This window comes from Mesoplodon bidens, assembly GCF_964165515.1.
Source record: "Mesoplodon bidens genome assembly, chromosome: 10".
Classification (NCBI taxonomy): domain Eukaryota; kingdom Metazoa; phylum Chordata; class Mammalia; order Artiodactyla; family Ziphiidae; genus Mesoplodon; species Mesoplodon bidens.
Window position 1 is genome coordinate 45,895,522 of NC_138172.1, and position 24,559 is coordinate 45,920,080.

The 24,559-nt window shown below is 47.2% G+C and overlaps 1 protein-coding gene across 15 annotated transcripts in view; it reads left to right on the plus strand.

Annotated features, from left to right (window-relative positions):
• Positions 1-24,559, plus strand: part of TRAK1 (trafficking kinesin protein 1) — a 106,614-nt gene that overhangs the window by 46,354 nt on the left and 35,701 nt on the right. For 12 of the 15 annotated variants that reach the window (XM_081246741.1, XM_081246742.1, XM_081246730.1 and 9 more), the window contains 2 exons: positions 15,785-15,861; positions 22,798-22,914. In XM_081246741.1, the coding sequence (XP_081102867.1) occupies positions 15,811-15,861; positions 22,798-22,914 (168 nt within the window). In that variant the 5' untranslated portion in view covers positions 15,785-15,810. Of the gene's footprint in view, positions 1-4,181; positions 4,352-15,784; positions 15,862-22,797; positions 22,915-24,559 lie in introns of those variants that run through there. The other 3 variants (XM_081246737.1, XM_081246739.1, XM_081246729.1) reach the window with 2 other exon arrangements.

Here is a 24,559-nt window from a genome sequence, read left to right on the forward strand (position 1 = left end):
TTCTTTTTAAAAATCCCTTTCAAAAGGTAATTGGGGGCTTCCCTGGTGGCGCAGTGGTTGAGAGTCCTCCTGCCAATGCAGGGGACATGGGTTCGTGCCCCGGTCTAGGAGGATCCCACATGCCGCGGAGCGGCTGGGCCCGTGAGCCATGGCCACTGAGCCTGTGCGTCCGGAGCCTGTGCTCCACAACAGGAGAGGCCACAACAGTGAGAGGCCCGCGTACCACAAAAAAAAAAAAAAAGAAAAAAAAAAGGTAATTGGTATTTTGAACAAGATATAGTATCTTGGGAATTCCCTGGCGGTCCGGTGGTTAGGACTCCACGCTTTCATGCTGAGGACGCAGGTCCAGTCCCTGGTCGGGGAACTAAGATCCCACAAGCTGTGCAGCACAGCCAGAAAACAAAAAGGTATAGTATCTTGACCACCTGTTTCTTGCTGCAGTCTCTTGTAATCATCGACCCTCGTGTCCCCTTTTACAACACTATAGGTTTGAATGTCACAGCAGGAGGTGGTCTAGTTCATACTGATTTTATAAATGGGGACACTCAGGCAGATTGTGCAGTGGTTGTTTTTAGGACTTCTTATTCCATAATGAAAATCCACAGCATTACACACAGGTGGCACGTGTGCTGTTCCCTGACTGCAGTGACCTCTAAAATGTCACCCAGGGTCAGGGTGGCTGGTTTGCGAGTGAAGTTCTGTCAGAGGTATTTTAAGCATTAATTGAAAAACTGATAGTAGGCTTTTGAGATGCTTTTCTAACTTTCCTGCACTTATGTTCAGACATGTAAACAGGCCCCATTTTTCATGTGTGTTTATTGTGGGATGCACCATTGGAGGTAGAGGCTGACTTTCCCTTTCCAGCTCAGCAGTCTTCTGAATGGCTGTTAAGATGATTTAAAAAAAAAAAAAAAAGAACTAAATGTAAATGTATGATGTAGCTGTACATTTTTATCAGCAACTTTGGTAAAACAGAGATAATGTCATGCCTCAGATGTAGAAGCGGAGGACTAGAGAACTGATGAGAGGGCCAGAGAGAGCTTAGAGCCCAAGTTTTCAGAGCTTTGTGTTTCTCATTTATTTTTTTAAAAATAGCACAAGTAAGGGCCTTGGGGAAGTGACCCTCAGTGACGGGCCACCCTGCTCTGTATAGGCAGAGAAGTAAAAGGACAGGGAGGCTCATGGAGAGGAGCAGAATGCATGGGATACAGAGGGGAAGGAGACTCTTGGTAGAGGGTGAGGGGGGTCAGCGGGTACAGGTTGCAGGGGAAAAGCAGGCCAAGCTGGCTGAGGAGCATCAGGTTCATGTCTGAAGACAAGGGGTATCTTTGGGCGTGCCTGTCCAGTGGGACTTTCTGTGATGAGGGAAATGTTCTGTGCTGTCCAGTTTGGTAGCTACTAGCCCCATGTGGCTATGGAGCGTCTGAAATTTGGCTACTGCCACTGAAGTTTGGATTTTATTTAATTTTAATCAATAGAGATTTCAAAGTAAATAGCCCTAGTGGCTCGTGACCACTCTTTGGACAGCAGAGGGTGGAGCTTCGGGAAGATGACTTCTGTTGGGTGTGTAGAATAAATCTGGAGAGGACACTCACAGGAAGAGCTCCCTCTGACTGGAGGGAGGCGAGTGACACTTGCCTTCTGTGGCCTTGAACGTTCCTGGACATGGGTCAGAACCTATGCCCTGCCCCCTTGCTCTGGGCCACGGTTCTAGTCCTTCTGGGACAGCACACACTACAGCTGCTTGACTGTCCGGGGTGAGCTGGGCCACCCTCAGCTCCACCTCCCATGTCTGTGTCCCATGGTTCATCCATCACCTGGCACAGGGATTCCTGGGCTTTCTTGCTGGTCTTTAGGCGTCTGTTCTACTTTGACTTTTGGAAAACTGTTCTCTCAGAGAAGGTGCACTTTGTCCCATCTCTGCCTTTAACCTTGAAGTGAATGCAGATGTGGATGAGGTTGGAGAATTCCCTCACACCCCTGCAGAGGGAGGGAGGGAAGGAGGAAGGGTTTGAGGTAGGGAGTACCCTGAAGAATGAGAGAACTGAGAGAGATGGGGTGACATGGGGAGGCTAGGATGGTCTTGTGTTCACAATGCCATGTCCTACATTTATCTTTTAATTTACACGTATATATATTTTAATTATATAATATATAGAGACTTGAACATCATTTGCTAAAGGTAGCCTAGAATTGAGTTAAAAGATAAGTATAACCAACTGGCTATGAGTAAAATCACTTAAAAGTGTTTTCAGATATATGAAATCAGCTTTTTTTTTCCCATTTATATATACTACAGCCCCTCCCACTAGCCTGCACATCTTATAGTCAATCTGATACTCACCGAATGAATTATGCACAGTGGAGCTTTCTCCCTCCCTCCTCTCCCAGAGCTTCAGACTCACTGTCGTTTGCATTGAATTAACAAGCCCCAATTTGATAATGTTTACTGAGATTAAAGAACGATTTTTTCCCCTGAGTGTCTGCCTTTATAAACATTGTATTTAAAGCTTATGAAGATTTTCAAAATGTGATTTTGAACTCCCTGCTACTGAATTTCTACTGACCCTACTTTTTTTTTTGCGGTATGCGGGCCTGTCACTGTTGTGGCCTCTGCCGTTGCGGAGCACAGGCTCCAGACGCACAGTCTCAGCGGCCATGGCTCACGGGCCCAGCCGCTCCGGGACATGTGGGATCCTCCCGGACCGGGGCACGAGCCCATGTCCCCTGCATCGGCAGGCGGACTCTCAACCACTACGCCACCAGGGAAGCCCTGACCCTACTTTTTTACAAAGAACAGATTTTTATCATCCTAAAATGTAGCAATCATTTTCAGGTTCCAGAAAAGTAACCCGGCAATGAGTATGTCTTGAGATGTTAATTTCTTAATAAAATCTTTATTCTATTCTAGTTTTCTGTTTATAGGCACTGGTCTGTGGTCTTCTATTCGTTTTTATGGAGGTAGCGATTCAGTTTAGCAGACATTTTTAGCTGACTTAGCAGGATCTGCAGCCCTAAGGATTTAAAGATGGATGAGACCTAGTTCCTGAACTTGTGCAGAGAATTCTTGCTGACAATCTGGCCTCTGCTAAAGGCCCCCTTGGTTACCTGAGGGAGGTGACTGGGTAGAGAGGTGGTTTAGGTCTCCTGGTATAGCTTTTAGGAGCAGGGAGACCTGCCACAGTGTAGCAGGGAGGTGGCTGAAGCACAGGAATTGTAGAATGTGCCATGATTCTCTGAGACACCAGTGCTTCAGGCCACCTTTCAGTGCGTTTGATGGAAGGACCTGCCATTTCACTGTTACAGGCAAAATCAAACAGTGTAGAGGAAGTGGTAGTGAGATGTGCGATAAAACTTGATTCTTTTTTCAGGCAACTTTGCAAACTATTAGGCTGTAGATTTTTTTCCCCTTATCCTGCAATTAGAAAAGATCTTTATAAATTTGGCTGTGAATACACAGATGTAGGGTGAGAGTGGGATTTACAAAACGCAGTTTAAAAAAGAGCAAATGCAATGTATTATTACCAAAGAAAAACTGGGATGAAGTAAGCTTAATACAAGTAGTGCTTACTGCAGTTTTTTCTTTCCCTCTTGCTAGAAACCAAAATGATCTTTTCCTTCCCTCTTCAGCCCTGTGTCATGCTGTTGTCATAGTCAGACTTGTCCCAAGTTTTGAAGCACGCCCACAGGAACTCTCCCACCTGAGGGAACTGGGCAGTCGGTCGCCAGGGCACCTCCTCCGCCAGAGCTCCACCTTTAGACAGGTGTTCCTGCTTGAGGCATGGATGGTATTGCCCTGTGCAGTTGCTGCGAAACTTCCAGGAAGCTACCATTCCTCATTGCTTCTGGGGGAGCAAAAGCGGAAGAAGAATCTGGATGCAGAGAGCTGGCCCAAGGCCGTGCACCTGCCTGCTCACCTTCCTTCTGACTCCAGAGCACTCGTTAGGGCCACCCCAGGGCTGGGCAGGGCTTTACCATTCCGATAGGTGCTTCTCCCCCCATCCGCCCCGCCTCCTTCTGTGGGAACCACCCCCTTCCAGGTCGCCTGGGCGCTGAAGGGCCAGTGGCCCTGTGCACACCCTCCACTTCAGCTGAGCCAGGGCATGTCCGTGGCCCCAGCCAAGGCCCAGCGTGCGCCCTGGGGGCCCCGGCCCCAATGCCTCCTCCAGGAGGGCAGCCAGGAGCTCCTTCAGGGACTGCTCCTTCGGGTGATGTTTTGGCTTTGGGGTGACTTCAGCAATGTCCCTAAGAGACGTGGGAGGAGAAGAAGAATATTTTGAGTATGACTGCCAGGGTGAAGAGAGGAAGCCCATCCACAAGCAGCCTGAAACCCTGGACCTCCTGGAGAAGGGTAAATTCTGTTCTTTGCGCCAGTCTGATCCTTTCCCTCTTAGTGTCTATGTAGGCCTGGCTGTTTTCACTGATCTCACAGCAGTCTTTTATTTTCGTAGTGGGGTATAAGGTCAAGTACACACACCTTACGTGGTGAATGTAAAGCCGCCAGGAGAGAAGCTGCGTTTACAGCATCCTGGGAAGTCCCCTTGCCCCCCTTTCTTTCTAGTTTACACCTCCTTCCTGGGAGACCACTGTCCTGACTTGTATCACCTTAGATTGGTTTTGCCGGTTCTTGATCTATGTAAATGAAATCAAACAGTGTGTATTATTTTGTCTAGCTTCTGTTGCTTAACCGAGGTCTTTGAATACTTTTTTTTTTTTTTATTGCGGTACGCGGGCCTCTCACTGCTGCGGCCTCTCCCGTTGCAGAGCACAGGCTCCAGACACGCAGGCTGAGCGGCCATGGCTCACGGTCCCAGCCACTCCGCGGCATGTGGGATCTTCCTGGACCGGGGCACGAACCCGTGTCCCCTGCATCGGCAGGCAGACTTTCAACCACTGCGCCACCAGGGAAGCCCTGAAATTCATACTTTTTGCAAACGTCAGTAGTCCCCCCACATGCACACACTTTATGGCATTCCAGCACTCTGTTTTAAGAGTTTTCATTGTTTTCTTCCGACTGAATGGCTTTTGGTGGGTTAATGGACAAGAAACTGAGTCATTATTAAATAATATGTTTTTGTTTAATTTAGGAAATTGTTTATTTAAAAAAATTATTAATCACCAATTTGAAATAGGGATTTTAAAAAAGTTTAGAAATATTTCAAATAGAAAAGTACAAGGGCTGACATTGAAATTACCTGGGAACTCACCCCCAGGCTGTATCAGAGGGGTGCTGCTTTTGGAGAAGAGGGGGAGTGTTTTAAATAAACATAAGCCCAAATGCTGAGTGTGAGTTTCCTAATTGGGCTTTTGGGGCTTTCACTCACAGCCCGGAAAAAGGGATTTTTTTTGGGGGGGGGGGTGTTGTGAAACAGAATGTTTAAAGAGTGACTGCAGGAAGTTCTTTAGGTCTTGAGTAAAAGCAATCAAAAAACTTTTTCAAAATTCTGCTCTGTGATGGCCTGTTTTCATGTCTCAGAATAACTTTTTATTTTTTAAATGGTTTATAATTGACTCTATACTGAAAGTGTTTTTCTTTTGAGGTTACTGCCCTGAAAATATTAACACTTCACCTATAGGAGAGTTAAAAGTGTTTAATTGGAGAAAGGGGGAGAGCAGTGCTGAAACCTGACACCCCCTGCCTGGTCCTTTCATGAAGGAGATGGTGGAGGTGAAAGGAGAGAGGAGTGAAAGACCGACTGGGACTGTGCATTTGTTGCGTTCCTGGAAGTGATCAAGAGAAAGGCCTCCATCTGCTCTTAAGAACTAGGGCCAGCCCAGATTTCACTGGAACAGCTTGTGTCCCTTGAAGCTGGGCCGCTCAGCGTGCATCCTGGGTACCCACATCACCTGGGAGCTTGTTAGAAATGCAGACCCCCAGGCCCCACCCCAGACCTACTGGGTCAGAATCTGCATTTTAACAAGACCTTCAGGGGATTCCTATGCACATTAAAGTATGAGATGAGCTGCTGCCTAAAAGCATAGTAAGATCATTTTTAAAATCACTTATTGAACCATATGATTCTAAAATGAAAGGTTTTACTAGGTTCTAGAGCAGTATCATATATCCTCGTCAAGAGAAGAAAAATCATATTGCATGTATTTTATGTACATATTTCATATATCTATATATTTTGAACTTTTTTTTTTAACTGATAGCCAGATGATAATGATGATGATAGCCAGTGTTTAGTATGTACTTGCTATGTGCCAGGCACCATTCCAAGTACTTTAAGTGGATTCATGCATTTAATCCTTAAAATAACCATAGGAGGTTAAGTACTGTTATAATTTTCCATTTCATAGACTTATAAGAGGAACCTTCAGCAACTCGTCTAAAGTTACACAGCTCATAGGTGATTTCATCCTACATAGACTGGCTCTAGGGCCCTACATAGACTGCTCTTAGATACTATGCTAGCTGTTCTCAAGGTAGGGGCCCTACACAGCAGCAGCAGCAGCACCTGGGAATGGGTTAGAAATGCACATTCTTGGGCCCCGCCCTAGACCTGCTGAGTCACACATGCTGGGGTGGGACCCACCAATCTGGGTTTTAACACACCTTCTGGGTGATTCCAGTGCCCCTTGTCCTGTGCTGGTCCACATCTCACAGATGACAGGGTCTCTACTTTGTGATCACATTCGATGGTAGGGGTCGGGGGGCAGGGGGGAACAGTCTCTGTATTTGCCGTCTTAAGATAGACTGTTACATTTCTCTTCCTTGTCTCTTCTTTGTTCCCATCCAGTTTCCCTCCTTTCTGTAATAAAATTGTTTTTAGCTGTCCTGAAGGTGAAAATAATGTTTTCAGGACAGTAACTGCAAAAGAAAGATACAATTGACCCTCGGTATCAGCCGGGGATTGTTTCCAGGACCCCCTTGGATACCAAAACCCATGGATGCTCAAGTCCCTTATATAAAATGGCATAGTATCTGCATATAACCTACACACATCCTCCCGTATACGTTAAATCATCTCTAGATTACACATGATACCTAATACAATGTAAACGCTAAGTAAATAGTTGCCAGTGCGGCAAATTCAGGTTTTGCTTTTTGGAATTTTCTGGAATTTTCTCTTTTCTGAATATTTTCAATCTGGAGTTGGTTGACTCTGCATATGTAGAACCCATGGATATGAAAGGCCAACTAGACTTCATTGTCAACATGCTTAGTTTTCTTTGTAAATTGAGATTCACTAGACTTGTTCCCGGCCTGAAGGAAGTCTGTGGCGTAGATGAGGAAGACAGAGGTTTGGTTTGGAAGGCTTGGTTTCTGTGTCTAGTTTTGCTGGAAGCCTGACCTGTATCCCAGAGCAAGGTGTTCACTGGGCGGGACCCTGTTTCCTTCTGACCCTGTGAATAGTGAGAATATGTGCAAGACATGGATGTAACCATGTTCCCTGGATTCTGAGGTGATTTAGGTGGTTTTCTACACCACCAGTGGTTCTAAAAGAGATACTTCTGATTGAAAACTGAAGGACAAAATCAGTTTGGGGTAACACTCATATTGGTAGCCATGGGTACAGGAGACATTTGTTGTTCCCTCCCAGGTCACCTTGTGGGGGTGATAGGCACTTCCCAGTGTCAGCCATTTAATCTTCAAAACAGCCTTTGAAATAAGCATTACTCCCATTTTGCACTCAAAGAGACTGAGACTCAGATATGTTGTCCAGAGTCCCAGGGCCACAAGCACAGAGCAGGGCCCTCCCCCTGCCTTGGGGTCTGCCCTCCGCCACTCCCAGGCTCTCAGCTAGTAGAGCCTCGGGCCCTTGCCTCCCATTCCTCATGTCATCCTCATAACCCACAAGGCACCCAGAGAAGCAGCTTGCTTGGCTCACACAGCTGTCAGAGGCAGCATTGCTCTTTCTGTCTTCAGGAGAGAAAATACCTGGGCTCTGTGTCTTCTGGTCACTGGAGGCTTGCGTTGTGCAGAAACTGAGGCGATCTCAAGTGATTTCTTACTGAGTGGTGTTCTTGAAGACAGGCTTTTCTTGTTTTCCCCCATCCCGTCTGCTCAGGATTAGCTGGAGGGGGGGTGGATCACAGGGCTGCTGAGTGACATGGTGGTCACACCCCCTCTGTGCCCGAGGGGTGGCACCTACACCAGGAAAACACTGGTGAAGAGTGGAGTTTTGTCATCACTTCCTTGTGGTTTGTTGCGTGGCAGTTTCCCTCAGCTTTCTCAAGGAGAGGCCTAAAGAAGCCCGACTATGTAATGTTTTTTCACCTGGACGCTTCTGAGGCTGTTACCCAATTGCAAGCTTGGTCACTCAGTTCCTGGCAGGTGTCATTCAGGATTGCCCTTGGGTGGCAGGATTTGAAAAGAGCATGTGGCAAGGTCTGGGGTTTACTGAGCCCTGAGACTGCGGGACAGCGCACGTCCCCTCCTCAGAGGCGGCTGCTGTCCGTCTTTTGCACAAAGGGCAGTTTTCAGGTGCTGAGCACTAACCAGTAATTATCATCTGCAAAAGCTGAGATGAAAACGATGGCCAACGTCACATGTCCAAATTCTCCAGATGGTTCCAAGATGAAGCACAAGAAGCAGCGCAAATGGAGCTCATTCCTCCAGTTTGAGAGTGACATCTCGGGCTGCAGGGGGAAGGCTGGGCCATGTGGGGAATGGTGCCGCGTCCTGCTGGTGGTTGTGATGTCTTGTGGGGTGGGAATGTCCACCCCAGGAAAAGAGCCATCAGGCCTGGGCCCTGCAGTCTGTATTGATTCAGCGTGGCCAGAAGCACTGCTTTGTAGGACTGTCTCCTGTAGGGTCACGTTAGAGAAAGGAGCGGCCTAGCTTATCAGCACTGACCTCAGCACTGTTACAAAGGTCTCTCTGCCCATGGTTTTCATCACCTTGGTTTCAGCCTGGGGTTTGTTTGTTAGTGTCCATGGCTACTCCATGCAGGCCTCTGGTGATGTCCCTTGTCCAGGGCGGTTCTCTTTCTGGGGTGGGGGTACCAGCATCACCCCAGGGCTGGCCATGGTCAAAGCTGACCCACAGTCTGTGCATTTTGGGGTCCCCCTACTGCTCTGCCCACTTGGGGCACCTGTGCCCCAGTCCCCAGTCGTCTTGTGTCTGAACTCCCCAAGAGCATTTTGTCACCTAGGACTTCCTGCTTGTTCCATACTCATTTATACATGTGTCTGACCTTCTCAATTAGGCCTCGAAGTCCTCGAGGGTAGGATCCATGTGTTTACTCAGCTGTGGTTAAGAGCCCCAACTTGGGGGTCAAATAGAATCAGACCCTCTCATTATAGCTCTGTGACCTTGTGCAGTTTCATGTCTAAAATGTGGGTAATAGTAGTACTTTCTTCCTAGGATGAGTATAGACCCTGAAGGAGGGGGTCTACATCCAGCACTTAGACATTTAGCACTTAGCAGAGTGCTGGGCACACAGTGAGAAGTCCATAAGTGAGCCACTTGGTTATCACCAAGGAGGCCTTCATTAAACACTCTGGTGACGAATGGCCACCGTAGGTCAACTCTGAGTGTTCAAGGCTAGGGAAGGGTGGATGGTTATAGCACCCAACAGACCAGGTTCAAGTACATGGTTATGTCCTGTCTGGCTTTGGACGAGTCACTTAGCCCCTCTCTCTGTCTCATAGTGTTTCATGGGGGTCATATTTGTGTCATCGGGTTGTTCTGGGTTTTAAGTGAAATAATATTTGTAAAATACCCATGGTAGCAGTTAGCATGTTGTAAATACTTAATAGTTGTTTCCTTTCTTCTTCCCGGCCTCTTCAGTAACTTGCTCTGGTGCCCTGCTCTCAGACTACCCTGGCAAGGGGAAGTGAGCCTGTACAATCGTCACACTAAAATTTCAGCTGATGGGGATGCTGATGGGCAGGTAGATGTAGCTAGAGCTATACTGTCAGGTCTCTGCTCTTGGCAAGACACCTCACTCCCGCCTCCCAGGGCACAGCCCCAGCACCATGCGGATGCTGGTCGTGGCCAAACAGACCACTCTTCGCAATGCCCTGGGCTCTAGGGCGGCCTCTGCCACCACGCCGTCCCACAGACTGTCCCTGAAGCTGCCATGATAAACCAGCACCTTTCACCTCAGAGCAGTCGTAGTAGCCAGCAGCCTGCCCGTTTGCTTCTCGCTTAAGACCACAGCTGCTTATTAGTTGATGCCTTTCTGTTAATGCAACTTCTTTCTTAGCAGCTTTGTGCCTCATCATGTCTTTGTGTCACACCGGACTTGAATTTGATTGCCTCTTTCCAGATGGCTTCTTTTTTATGCAGGAAGCCTGGCGGGGAGGGGATACTTCCCCTTTCCAAGACACGTGCTCATCTGGAGGTGATGAGATATACACCGGGCTTTTATGTTTTCACCCCTCCCTGGGTCCTCTGGTTGCTTAGAAATGAGCCTTTCTTTGCAAAGACTGGCCTGGGAGTAAAACAAAACCTTCTATTTTTTTGAGCATCAACCATGTGTCGGCCCCCCCCAAATGAATAAGACTCAGCTGCCATCATGTGACTTATACAGGTGGGAAGGGACATGGGACATTTGTAAGAATTAGGTTCGTTATGCTTCTGGCCATCTTTGACGTGGAGCCATTTAAACAAGAATACAGAGCATTTGTTCTGCCTTTTTTCGTTTTGTTCTAATTACTGACAAATGAGCGTTGTTTTTTATTACCAGGTACTGTGGGCCTCACCCCATTCCTGTACACACTTCAAGGCCTGCATGAAAATAGTTAGGTTTTATTTGTTTTTTAAGCCAAATCATGTGTGTCTTACGGGTCTTAGTAGTTAATACACTTGGGCTTTGGGGCCAAGTCTAAATTATTTTGAAGATAGATATTCAAGGGCGACAGGCAAAGGAAGGGCATGGCTGAATCTCCAAGAAGTGGCTGTAACTTGGGAGAAGGGTGGAAGAGTAAAACGGGAGAGAGCTGGCTCTCGGTTTTCTTATGGACATATCATAAAATTCTTCTGCCATCTGAGCAAATATTTATGATAACTATCTCTGTGTAAAATAGCTAGCTAGTGGGAACCTGCTATAAAGCACAGGAAGCTCAGCTCGGTGCTCTGTGATGACTTAGATGGGTGGGATGGGAGAGGGTGGGAGGGAGGTCCACGAGGGAGAGGATATATGTATACATATAGCTGATTCACTTCATTGTACAGCAGAAACTAACCCAACATTGTAAAGCAGTTATACTCCAATAAAAAATACATAATAAATAAATAAAATAAAAATAGTCTAGTCTGTGTGAGATAGATTAGTACATTTATGTGCCATTCATCAGTGCTGATTTTTCGAATGGATGATTTGCTATTCCTAAACAGTTCTGCTGTCTGAGAACATTCTTGTGGCCGGAGGAAGGCTCCCTCATGAGATCGTGGAAGAATGTGTTTACCTTGTCATGTTACAGGGACGTGGCTGGAATATGGCATAGGTAGTTCAGGGATGCTGGTTTGCATGTTATTTGGTGGTAACTTAAAATATTGAGGTATAATTTACATACTGTAAAATTATCCCATTTTAAGTGAACAATTTAGTGTTTTTTGGTAAATTTACCGAGTTGGAAACCATCACCATAATTCAGTTTTGGAACATACACATCTCCCTCCCGTAAGATCCTTCATGCCTGTTTACAGTTAATCCCCATTCCTACTCCTAATCTCAGGGAACCACTGATCTGCTTTCTGTCTCTATAAGTTGCCTATGCTGGATAGTTAATATGAATGGAGTCATATAATAGATGATCTTTTATGTCTAGCTTCTACTGAGCATAACATTTTCGTTTGTTTTGGACACCTTTTGGGGGAAGTGGATTTATTTGGTAGAGTTCCCTTGGTCAGAAGTGGAACTTCTATTTGAAATACTGTTCTCCTGGAGAGAGAAATTTGTGACGGTTTATTTTAGATTGAGTATCTAGAAAAATGGTGCTTGAAAAGTGCAGCTTGTACTTGTCTTACTGTTTAAAGAGTCATTTGTTACTCCTCATTTCTCGGAATAGAAACCCAAGATACACAATTACAGGAGTCTGCCCAGGGCCTCATGACCTTGGTAGAGTCTCCTGTGAAAACCTCAGCCTCAGGGCCCCAGAGTCAGGGATCTGACCTACACCACAGATGCTTTTTGCTTTCTTTGTGCTTCTTAAACTTTGTTGATTTGTGCTGACCTCAGCCTTGCCCTTGCATTCTTTGTGGCTCCTTAGTTTAGTTCAGGAGCCAGACTTGCCTCCGTTCAGTTCCCGCCATATGCGACCTCATTTGCTGTGACCTTGGTCGGGTCCTTAACTTCTCTGAGCTTCAGTTTCCTCATCCATGGAGTAGTCATCATAACAGCGCCTGCCCTGCATGATTGTTCTGAGGAGTAAACAAAAGAAGCACGTTAAATCCCCGGACACAGCAGGGCCTCCATAAATGTTAGCTGCTGCCCCTGCTAGGAGTCTCCTCTTATTTTGAAATTTGCCATTTGCTAGCTGTGTGACATTGGATGAGTTAGTTAACCTCTCTGGGCCTCAGTTTCTCATTTGTAAAATGAGGTTAATGTGAGTGCCTACCCTGTAGTATTTATTGCTCTGAGGAATAAATGATATAATCCATCTAGAGGGCTAAGAACAAGGCCAGGCTGTAGTCAGCGTGCTTGGTAAAAGTAGGCTGCTGCTGCTACTAATTTCTCTTAAAAGTTACCTCAGGGAGGACCCTCTATTGTAGTCAACCACATGTTTTTTTTTTTTTTTTTTTTTTTTTGCGGTACGCGGGCCTCTCACCGCTGTGGCCCCTCCCATTGCGGAGCACAGGCTCCGGACGCGCAGGCTCAGCGGCCATGGCTCACGGGCCCAGCCGCTCCGCGGCACGTGGGATCCTCCCGGACCGGGGCACGAACCCCTATCCCCTGCATCGGCAGGCGGACTCTCAACCACTGCGCCACCAGGGAAGCCCAACCACATGGTTTTTAAAAAATATTTTAAGTAATGTTTTCCCCATCAGTGCACGGTCACTACAAAAAAAAAATTTTTAAGCACAAAAAAGAATATTAAAATTGGTAATTCTATCCAAATATCAGTGTTTTTAATGGCTTTGCTGTTTTCTTGTGTGTATTATAAATCTGTACACCCCCCCACCGGTGAGATTATATGTATTTTGAAAACATAACTGGAATAATAGTGCACATGCTTCCATAGGAGTTTTTCATTTCTGCCTCTGACTTCTGTAGGTGGGTTCTGTCAAAGACCTCAGAACCTCCCAGAGGTTCTCCCTGCATCTTCTGCACCCCAAGCCTCCGGTCACTGTGTACGTGGTGACACTATGTGCCTGACTGGTTAATGCTGGAAAAAACCCTGGCCCAGGTGTACGTTTTATTGGGTTCAGTTGTTAAAGCATGTTAAATATTTCTACAATTAGCTTTATAAAAGGGCAACACAAGGGGTCCTTGTGCTGGGGGATACGAGGAACTACACAGGCGATAACATCATTAGGGCTTAATATTCACACACACACACATGCACACGCACACGCACACTGACGCGCACTCACGTGCACATTCAAGTAAAATGGGGAAATTGAGTAAGATTCCTGGATTGTAGCAATGTCAGTACCCTGGTTGTGAATATAATGTTACAAAATGTTACTGTGGGTGAAACTTAAAGGGTGTATGGGATCTCTGTGTTATTTCTGACATCTGCATCTGATTATCTACACATGATTAACTATTGTGATCTCAATTTTAAAAAAATAGCTTAAAAATATAAGTGTAATTTCCGTTTAATACAATCCCAGAGCAAAAAGCTGCTCCAAATCTTGTTCTCTTATGTTAGAGTGACATAGAACCAAGATTAGTTTAAAATGTAGGCTAGGGCCTCCCTGGTGGCGCAGTAGTTGAGAATCCGCCTGCCGATGCAGGGGATACGGGTTCGTGCCCCGGTCCGGGAGGATCCCATATGCCGCGGAGCGGCTGGGCCCGTGAGCCATGGCCGCTGGGCCTGCGCGTCCGGAGCCTGTGCTCCGCAACGGGAGAGGCCACAGCGGTGAGAGGCCCGCGTACCGCAAAAAAAAAAAAAAAATGTAGGCTGGTTGTCTTTTTTTCCAGGAAAGCAGAGGACTTGGTCCTTTGAGGAGTGCAAGGGGGACATTAGCTGGCCCTAGAGTCGCAGCACAAGCTTCAACACAGAGGCCTTTGTACCTGCCGGTAGATGACAGGGGACGCCATGCTCTCCTAGAGGGAGCTGGCTAGAGGGCTCCTGGGTCTTGTCTGCACCGTTCCAGAGCATCACAGCTGTGCAGCATGAAAACCAACTCCTGTCCGAGGCACAGGAATCTCCACTTAAGGATTTCTTGTGACCTCGAGCTGATGATCTATTTAGAGCAATTTGAGCTGGACTCCATCTCCATCAGATTAAATTCTGGTTCAAGCCAACCCTGTACATCTCCCTTGCTTTTTCTTGTGGGAAGAGAAGGAAAGTACCTGAGGCAATGCTCCCTCCAATGGCTGGAGGGTTCCTGCCATAAAGCACTGGGTGGAGGAGAGGCCAGCAAAGGAACCTCTCCTCATCCCCCCAGCCCCCAGCTCTGAGGGCCTTCTGTTGGGAGGGTTTCAGATTTGGAACCAGATTTCAGGTCTCCTCCTTAAGCTAGAAAATCATTCCAACAGATCAGATTTCTCTGTGCTCACCCACTAGGATGATCTCTACTTGGACTTATAAAATATTTAGAGACCTATTGCTTTCCAGTTGCAGTTAGCCATTAGTAACGCTACTGAGTTTGGTTTAGCAATACACTTCAGTTCCCAAAGGCCTTGCATGGGCTGTGACTGCAAGTGGGTTGTTGCGAAAGCTAAGCCCTCTACGCTTAAAAGAATGATTTTCTAGAGTCTTAGTTATGAGGAGTTACTAACAAGTTATTATTTAGCCCCTAAGTGGCTGGTTTCAAAAAATTTTACACTTTGGCCCTAAATCCATTTGCTTTCTTTCACTCCTTCCTCCTTAGAATAAAACCCATGCTACCTTCATGGTTTGGGCTACAAATCGATTCCTTGCCATTGATTTAAAATAAAACAACCCTGAGATTTTTCCGGAGACTAAAGCCTCCTTTCAGTGCACACCCTTTTTCTCCAGTGGAAGAACACAGTCCTAAAGTGGCCTGCAGACAGCCTCTTAAGGCCTCTTAAGCAAATGGCATATGTCATGAAATACCGTATGTGAGGGTATGGGGTGGGAGTGTGGATTAAAAAAAAAAAATCTGTCACCCTGGTTTTCATGGTTTGGAAACCGGTTGCATAGCCTTAGAATTTAGGCCATTTGGGGAAGAGAGGACTGTGTGCCATTATGAAATTATCAGCTAAGGCTGTTTAATAGTTATACCAAGAGCTGCTTTGGAAAGGACCCAGTCTATCCACGTAGTTGGGTCTGCACAGTGAGTGGGTTCGAGATCCTCTGGATCTTTCTAACGCTTCATACCTCAGTCGCTGTGCTGCTGACCCACTTTGGTTTGCTGACCGTATATGAAACCAGACCCCTTTCCACTCCAGCGCCCTGCCCTCAGCGCCACCCCCGAGTGTGCACGTGCGTATGGGCACGCACGCACATACACACACACACACACACACACACACGCAGCGACAAGGCTTTGCAGTGAATAGTAGACCCCTGCCCCCTCACCCCACAGCTTGAATCTTTCCTCTGGAACCGGGGAACGAAACCGAGTGGGGCTGAACCCAGCAAAACCAAACACCCTTTGTGCCCAGTATGACTTTAGAGTCACTTTTTTAGGTGGGTTGTTTGTTTGGCAGGCTTGTAGCATCAGTAGTTTCATTGTCATTTTTATTTCTTGCAGTTTTATGTGCTGAAAGAGTTGGCCAGATGACTAAGACATATAATGACATAGATTCTGTAACTCGGCTTCTTGAGGAGGTAAGTGATTCGGGACAAGGCAAAGAGTCATTTATAACTGATTATAATTTATATCAATTAAAGCATACATTACTATCTTTCTCGGTGAAGAATCTCAGCAACTGAGCCCTCTCAGGGTATAATTCAGTGGCTTTATTTTATTTATCTTCTGAACTGAGAGCTATGTTGGTTTCTGTCACTAGCTTTGTACAAGGTATTTTGGATTTTAAAAGGAATGTATTAATGACACAGAATAAGGTGGCATTTAAATACTTGCTATAGAATACCCTGTTTAAGATTTATAAACCCTTAAAATATATACTAGTGATATATGTTAAGTGTATACAAAAAATGTCAGAAAAGTACATCATTATCCATATCTTTGTAATGTTTTAGTTCCATTCTGTTATGTTTTTATTTACATCAGGTTAAGGGAATATTATTATGCAGCATCAGCATGGAAATAACCAAAGCAAGCATGGTAAGGAAAATTTAGGAAATGTGCTTGGGATTAGATGAGCCGCAATTAGTTTAGAGACTATGCTTTTCTCAATTTCTTCTCAGCATTCTGTTGACAGTTGAGAATTAAGGTGCTATGGTGGCCTCTGGAAGCAGATGAGTGTAATATGTGTATCCCCATGCCTTCAACAGGCCAGAACATGGTAGGTTCTCAGTATTTATTGAATAAGTGCCCATCTTAAAGCACTACCTCCCACTCTCCCCACAAAATCAGACCTCAAATGCAGAGGTGCTAACCTTTTTTTTAAAGATTTTTTTTTGATGTGGACCATTTTTAAAGTCTTTATAGAATTTGTTACAATATTGCTTCTGTTTTATGTTTTGGTTTTTTGGACCTGAGGCGTGTGGGATCTTAGCTCCCTGACCAGGGATCGAACCCGCATCCCCTGCATTGGAAGGCAAAATCTAACCACTGGACCGCCAGGGAAGTCCCAGAGGTGCTAACTTTTAGACCCTGGTTTCTGCGCTAGAATCTAGAATGATTTGGGGTCATGTGACTCTTCATTAGCCCTTCTTGAGGAAGAGAGTAGAAAGATATGAGAGACACAGAAATCATCATTTTCAGCCAGTGGCAGGACAAAGTTGAAACACAGGACCAAGCAGGAGTGTGGGACCTGAGGTTTTTTGGTGGGGGGGCATCTTTTCATCCCCCCCCCCTTTTTTTTTTGCAGTACACTGGCCTGCCACTTCTGTGGTCTCTCCCGTTGCGGAGCACAGGCTCCGGACGCGCAGGCCCAGCGGCCACGGCTCACAGGCCCAGCCTCTCCAAGGCATGTGGGATCCCCCCGGACCAGGGCACGAACCCGCGTCCACTGCCTCGGCAGGCGGACTCTCAACCACTGCGCCACCGGGGAAGCCCTTTTCACCCCATTTTTATGTCTCTCTCTTTCTCTGCGCTTTTCCCTTCTGCACATCCAGTGTTCTCCTACCCGCTCTGAGGGCTGGACCCTTCCAATACTCCCCTACCCCTACCTCAAGTTCCTGAGGGTTCACCTGCCCTGCTACACACTCCCCTCCCATTCTCCTGAAGGCCACCAATGGGTAGACCCAGTGTAGCTGAGACAGGGCAGGAGCCGAGACCCGCTTGACCACCTGCATGTCAGGGAAGTTACAAACCGCTCAGCCCCGAATAAGTGAGTTTAGATTTTTTGGCCGTGTGACAGGGCTATTGGTGAGGCATTTTAGGGCACTGGCCTTCTGGTGGCTCTCCAGTTGCAGCCGTCTTGGCGGCTGGCATTAGCTACCTCGTAGGCTAGCTTGGTTGGCGCCACCAACTTTTGAAAATGGTTTTTACCATGTTGCCCCTTCCTGCTGTGTCAATTTTCCCCAACAGTGTCCTGTTTCTAAATCCACTCCTCACCCCATACCCAGTTAGTCCTCAAGTCTTCTGAGGGAGGTCCTACGTCTGTACCTTTATTATTTTTTTTCCTAGGCCACCACTCCAGCTCCTGGAGCCCTGGCAGTGAGATTTGAGTTTTCTCTCTGCTGTCATCTTCCCTGCAGCTGCCACCCTCCCAAGCCCTCTTTAATGACCTCGGCTACCCCTGACACTCAGAACTCCTTGGCGTGGCATTCAAGGCTACACACTTGATCACATTCCTGAATCCTCTTAGTACTCATCACCGGGACCTGCTGCCTGCTCTCCCACCTGTGACCTTTTGCACCATTTGGCCCCTCTGTCTTTTCTTGCCTTGAGTGTCATACTGCAGGGCTCATTGGGGATCTCTGAAGCTGTCACACTCCCCCGGCCCCAGGTAGTCCGTGCCCCGGCCAGCCCTGAGCTCGGGAGCCACCCTGTCATTCTGTTGGCTTTGTTCATCCAACTGGATTGGTTAGACGTTTTTCCAAGGCCAGGACCCTTTTGGGTCCTGATTTCTTTCTCCCTTTTAATCTTGGAAATGATGGGCCTTTGATAAGTGTCTGCCTTTGTGGTCACGCTTATTATTAAGGGTAAACTTTGAGAGCTGGGTGTCGTCTGTGCATCATCTCATTAATTCTGTGATAGTTCTCAGAAGTAGGTGCCACTATTTCCCCCATCCTACTGTGAGGGGACCTACATTTGAGAGGACAGACGACATCCGGTGGCTCAGCTCCTTTCCAGTCTGGGCCGTTAACCACTATGCACGTGGCCCTGTAGTTGTTTACTGCCCTGTTTATTTAGTTTTGGGGAGTACGGTTAGTTGATTGTCAGTGAGACATTTTTACTTTAAAAACATGAACTGGATAACTTTTTTTTTAATGGGATGCTGCTTCAGTGAGTATCCATGGCCCGTGGTTCCTGGCTCCTGCCGGGTGTGAGCTGGCAGGGCTGGGTGAGGACTCTGCAGGGCCAGACCTGTCTCTGCTTGGATGTTTGAGGACCACTTCAGAGCAGCCTGGGACTCCAGCCCTGTATGCAGATCCTGGTCATCAGCACTTCACAGCTCATTTCTTAAATGAGTGTCACTGTATAAAAAAGTATGCTGTCGTCTTTAAAAAAAAAACTGAGTTGCTCAAAAGAATATTTGTGGGGCAGTTTCTTCAGATGGCTCTTTGCTGTGCTTCTTTGTTTTATTTTTAGCAGCTCACCATGGCCATGGTCTGTGTGCATCTGCGTGTTTTATATACAACGCTGTGCCTCTCCTTTTCCTGATAAGAATCACATCTGAGTTGCTGCCTTTCTGTGGAACTAGGCGGGTTTCCTGGTTAAAGTCTAATTGCCCCAGTCACCATGAAGGTTGCGCCATGCTGTGCTTTTCTTGGCTTTGGTTCCGTTTCCTCTGATCATTTGCTTTGGTTTTGCATGCCTGCCGCATGCAGGCGGGGTGCTGGCAGGATTTGCACGGGATGCCGGAGCACAGCCCTTGGCCAATGTGAAGAGTTTGCCTTCGGGTTAAAGGGGAAGAGGATTCTGCAGCTTGCCCTGGCTTTTGCTGCTTTTCGGAATTTACCTTTGGGCAAAGCTGTCTCCTCCCCAGTTATGGAGAGGCTTATTCCAGGAGCACCATAGTCATGCTTTTTTATCCCCAAATGGGTGAATGAGATGAGTCAGCTGCTCAGCATGGGAGGCAGGCAGCTCTCCATCTCTGGGACCGTGCCAGGCAGCTCGAGTGTTCATGGTCATTGCTAAAAGGGGCTGAGACACAAGTCACAGTCTTTTTAAAAAAATTTTTTATTGGAGTATAGTTGCTTTACAAGGTTGTGTTAACTTCTACTGCCCAGCAAAATGAATCAGCCATACATATACATGTATCCTACAGTGTGTTAAGTTTTCAGCGAAACATAGCTGTGGAGAGGGAGCTAGGAGAGCCAGAATGAGCCCTACCTGACCGCCATCTCCTGGGGAATAAAAGAACCAGTTCTTCTAACAGCTGATTTCCAAATTGAGATTTATTTGTGGTCTCATTTTCTCACTGGAGTTTGATCCAGTGGTCATTTCCTAGCTGTTTTCCTGGTTTTCGAAGTAAATATTTATCACATGTTGGCTGGTTGTAAGAAATGAGACTCTTTTCATTACTGAAATTCTTAAAGAGAAACCCAACTGGCTTTTTGCCTTAGGAAAACCAGAGACCTTCTGATGACTTTTTTGTTTAAGAATTTCATTTCATCTCTGAATATTTTTACTCTAGCTTCCTTTTTTTTTTTTTTTCCAGCAGAGCATTTTCTTTATGTTACTATACAGATTAGATTTTGGGTGTAGACAAAGTGAGAGTTGCCCCCTCCGGAGGGCAAGGAGGCCCTCAGGTCCGAGGTTTGACGTGTATTGGGGTATAGTGGGGAGGGGCGAGGGGCTTCACTGTTGAGCCCCTCAGCATTTGTTTCCTTCCCCTGCCTGCGTCCCATTCCTCTTGGGTTCTGGCCCCTGTGTGCCGTGGGAAGCCTTCAGCATTCTTCACGTGCTCATCAGTGCCTTGCCCAGCCTGTCTTCATCATTATGATTTTGGCTTGAGTTGTTTGCACTGAAATCTGCATACGAAATGTCTGTGTGTGCTGAAACTTAGCAGCTCGATTGCGTGATGGCAAGCAACACAGAACAGTAGGCAGTGAGCCAACGAGCATGAAGCACCTGCTGGGTATTCAGTCTGAGGGCTTGCTCTAGTAGAAAGATTTAACAGACTGGAGTGAGATTTATGGAGACCACACTTCCAAAGGGAAATGGACAGTGGTACTACAGTTTTCACAGAGAGTTAGCCGGCTGAAACCACCTGCCCTGGTTGCTAATTTTAAGGCGGCCCCTATAGAAGTGGGTTCCCTCACACAATCCCTGTGAGTCACTTCCTCCCAGGACCAAATGTGCACAACCGTTGTGTCTGAAAAGTAATAAAGGACCCTCCTTGGTAGACACAGTAGCCGGCACAGATGAAGGCACAGAGAGGGGCGTCTCGGTTCGTTGGGCAGACTCACTGGTCCCCTTTGTTCCCTGGGAGGGCATGAGGGGGAGGCACAGATTGGGAAGGAGTTGGAGGAGTTTATGGCTCACTTGACATGACACCCAGCTGGCTTCTGGGACAGCAGTTACAGGTTTCAGGACCATGGAAGACCTAGGGGAGAGAGACCATCATTCACGCAAGAGCTCCAGAGAGCCAAATCGCTGTTGGAGCCAGTCCCCCCAAACTATGCTCTGACCTCCGGTGCTCTGCTTGTAATTCACCGAAACTCCCGGGATGAGCAAAGGAAGGTGTGCTACCATTGCATGGTATAATTTGGTGGATATATAAGAAGTTAGAAATAAAAGATGCTTTTTGAAATATCTTACAACTCAATGCATCATAGAGCTAGAAGATTCTTCCAAGGGTCCCTCAGCAAGTCTGCCCGTCCACCCTACCTCATCTCACAGACGAGGGAACTGGGCCCCCGGGATGTTGAATCAGAACCCAGACTCTCAAATTTTAGGGTAGAACGGTTCACCTGGAGCAGTTAAACTTTTTTTTTTTTTTTTTTTTTTTGGCTGTACGCGGGCCTCTCACCGCTGTGGCCTCTCCCGCTGCGGCCTCTCCCGCTGCGGAGCACAGGCTCCGGTCGCGCAGGCTCAGCGGCCATGGCTCATGGGCCCAGCCGCTCCGCGGCATGTGGGATCTTCCCGGACCGGGGCACAAACCCGTGTCCCCTCCATCGGCAGGCGGACTCTCAACCACTGCGCCACCAGGGAAGCCCCAGTTAAACTTTTGACGGGTACCTGCTCTAAGAAATGCCTCTTAGGTCGTCGGTAAATGTGTGACAAGCAAAATTTAAGCATGAAGTGATAACCTGACTATGTGGAATGCACTTTGGTATTTCAGTTCTGTGCTGTTGAATGTCATTTAAAACAAAATGGCAGTTGTCATGACTAAAATGATTCTCAACCTACTGATGGCTTATAATCTGTGTTTGGAAAAGATGGATCTAGAGGGTACCCGATCCTTGTTAAGTGGAAGCCTTAAGACTACGTGGTTATCAGAAGCGAGGATTCCTGAATCCCCAGCTTTTTTCTGCTCAAAACCCCATGTCCCTCTTCTTCTGCTTTTTACACCAGATGAACAGAATAATTAGCATAGGCTTCTAAAAGGATTTCATTTTCCGGAGTTCTCCTCCCCATTGCCAATCCCCACCTAAAAGTGAGCAAGTGAATCTACTCGTGATGGCCAGCAGTTTCACCAGCAAGGATCAGTGAGTCTGCATTTGGTGACGGCGTCCACCCCGCTGTCTCCACTGTCAGGCAACAGCTTTCCTCCCATAAAGGCAGCTGTATCTTTGTATGCCAGTAAAGATTTTCCTCTGTGCACTGCTGTACTCTAAATGTCAACAACTGAGCTAACAGAAAATTCTGTCTGCAACAGTCTTTGTTTCTGAAGTAGGGCAATTTTATGCATTGTTTCTCCATTTTTAAAGCTATTTTTTAAAAAATAAAGCCTAAGTAACCTACCTTCCATAAGTAAAAGAAACACATAACTGTATCCTATTTTAGAGTAACTTTAAACATTTTTGTTTCATACACGGTAAATCTAAGGAACTCAGTAAATTCCAGCTTAATGTGTGCCAGAGAGGCTGCCTTAGCTATTTTAAGTGCACTTTGGAATTTCTGGATTCACTTATTCATTGAGCAAATAGTTACCGAGCTGTCTCCCTGTGCTGGGTGCTGGTGATACAATAGCCCAGCCCTTCAGGTAGAGAGATAGGTTATCAAATGATTACACAAGGACCAAAAGCAGTTGCATAGAAAGGTTTTTGGAAGCATGTCTTTCCTGTAGGAAGAGACTTGTTTTCATTAGATCGGAAGGTTCCCTTTCATTGCTTGGGGCCCTGGTAGCTGAGTGAGCTCCTCTTTGAACAGGTATCAGACGCTGGTGCGTGGATGGTGAATTAGTTAATTCCTTGCCTTTGCGGAACGCCCTTGTTTTCCTCAGTTGACCCTGAGTTCTGTGGGCTCCTGCTGGAAGCACGGGTTTTCTCAACCTCTGCTCTCGCTTCTGCCTTTCACAGAAAGAGCGGGATCTAGAGTTGGCTGCTCGGATCGGCCAGTCATTGTTGAAGAAGAACAAGACACTAACCGAGAGGAATGAGCTGCTGGAGGAGCAGGTGGAACACATCAGGGAGGAGGTGAGGACCTGGCAGCAGGGGCGTCTGCAGGGGCTTGGGTGCCGCAAAAGGTGTGCCCGAGGAAGGTGATGATTTCACGGGATCCCGCTGGGAAAGGCCCTCCCCGGGCATGGAGAGCTGCCTTCCTGCCGCCCCTCCTGTTCATCTGTGTCTCCTTCCGACAGTGTGGACGGGTCCCCCAGGCTGGGACCAGCCCTCACGTGGTCAGTAGGCCCCCAGTCTGGACCCGCTACAGCCCGTGTCCTCCAAGAGTCTAGATCATCATGTCAGCTGAGAAAGACACTCAGCTTGGCTAAAGGGCACGCAGGCTATTCCAACAATGAGCGGAGATTCCCGAGCCGGGGTGGGCATTGGCAGGCGGAGAAGGAGCTGTAGCCATGCTGCAGGGTGAGGCAGTGACTGCCCCTGCATCAGCACAATATAATTTTGTGTTTCTAAAACAAAACCAAAAATAGCCTATTGTTTTCATGATAGAAGCCCTACTATGTTAATGATACAAATCTTGGCCTATGTCTTCAGCCCCCATCATTAGGGGGGCTGGGGGGCAGAGGAAGAACATTTTAGGCTTAACTTAGGGGCTGAGGTCTCAGAGGAGCAGCACTGGTTTTCTGGGAGGGATATGGTGTGGACGGGAGGAGGAAGGCTGCAGAGTCGGGCGGGGTTGCTACAACCAGAATTAGGAGCTTACAGCCAGGCCCCCCCCTTGCTAGTGTCTTTGCCATTATCCTAACTGGGCTTTTTTTTTTTTTTTGTGGTATGCGGGCCTCTCACTGTTGTGGCCTCTCCTGTTGCGGAGCACAGGCTCCGGACGCGCAGGCTCAGTGGCCATGGCTCACGGGCCCAGCCGCTCCGCGGCATGTGGGATCCTCCCGGACCGGGGCACGAACCCGTGTCCCCTGCGTCAGCAGGCGGACTCTCAACCACTGCACCACCAGGGAAGCCCCGTAACTGGCCTTTGAACAGTGAATCTGAACTGTGAGGACTTTGATTGGCTTTCCTTCTTCTCATTTCTTCTCCCTCATTTTCTATCAGAAACTTTCTTAGTAGGGGGGGGGGCGGCAGGGATGCCCTTATTCCTGTCCCTAAGACGTATTCAGACTTTTTCCTCATTAAAGATATCCCCAGCTATTGTTGTCTGGGTTTACCAATCATTTAATGTGATGAAACAGAGTAGCCACTCGATAAGAAAAAAGTTTTTTAAGGGTTTATTGTAATTTTTTTTTTTTTGCGTTACGCGGGCCTCTCACTGTTGTGGCCTCTCCCGTTGCGGAGCACAGGCTCCGGACACGCAGGCTCAGCAGCCATGGCTCACGGGCCCAGCCTCTCCGCGGCATGTGGGATCCTCCCAGACCGGGGCACGAACTGGTGTCCCCTGAATCGGCAGGCGGACTCTCAACCACTGCGCCACCAGGGAAGCCCCCTATTGTAATTTTTATTGATTTTTTTTTTCCCTTCTGGTGTTACTGAGATATAATTGATGTACAGTGCTGTATAAAGACAAATTTTAATCCTGGGCTTTCTTTAAAAGGTGATGAGGTAGGATACGGTCGTGTTCAAGGAGAAATAAAGTTGACCCCTGCTCTCCCGGCCTCCAGCATCATGACCTGAATCTCCCTTCTCCCAAGTATGGGAGAAGGTCAGCCTG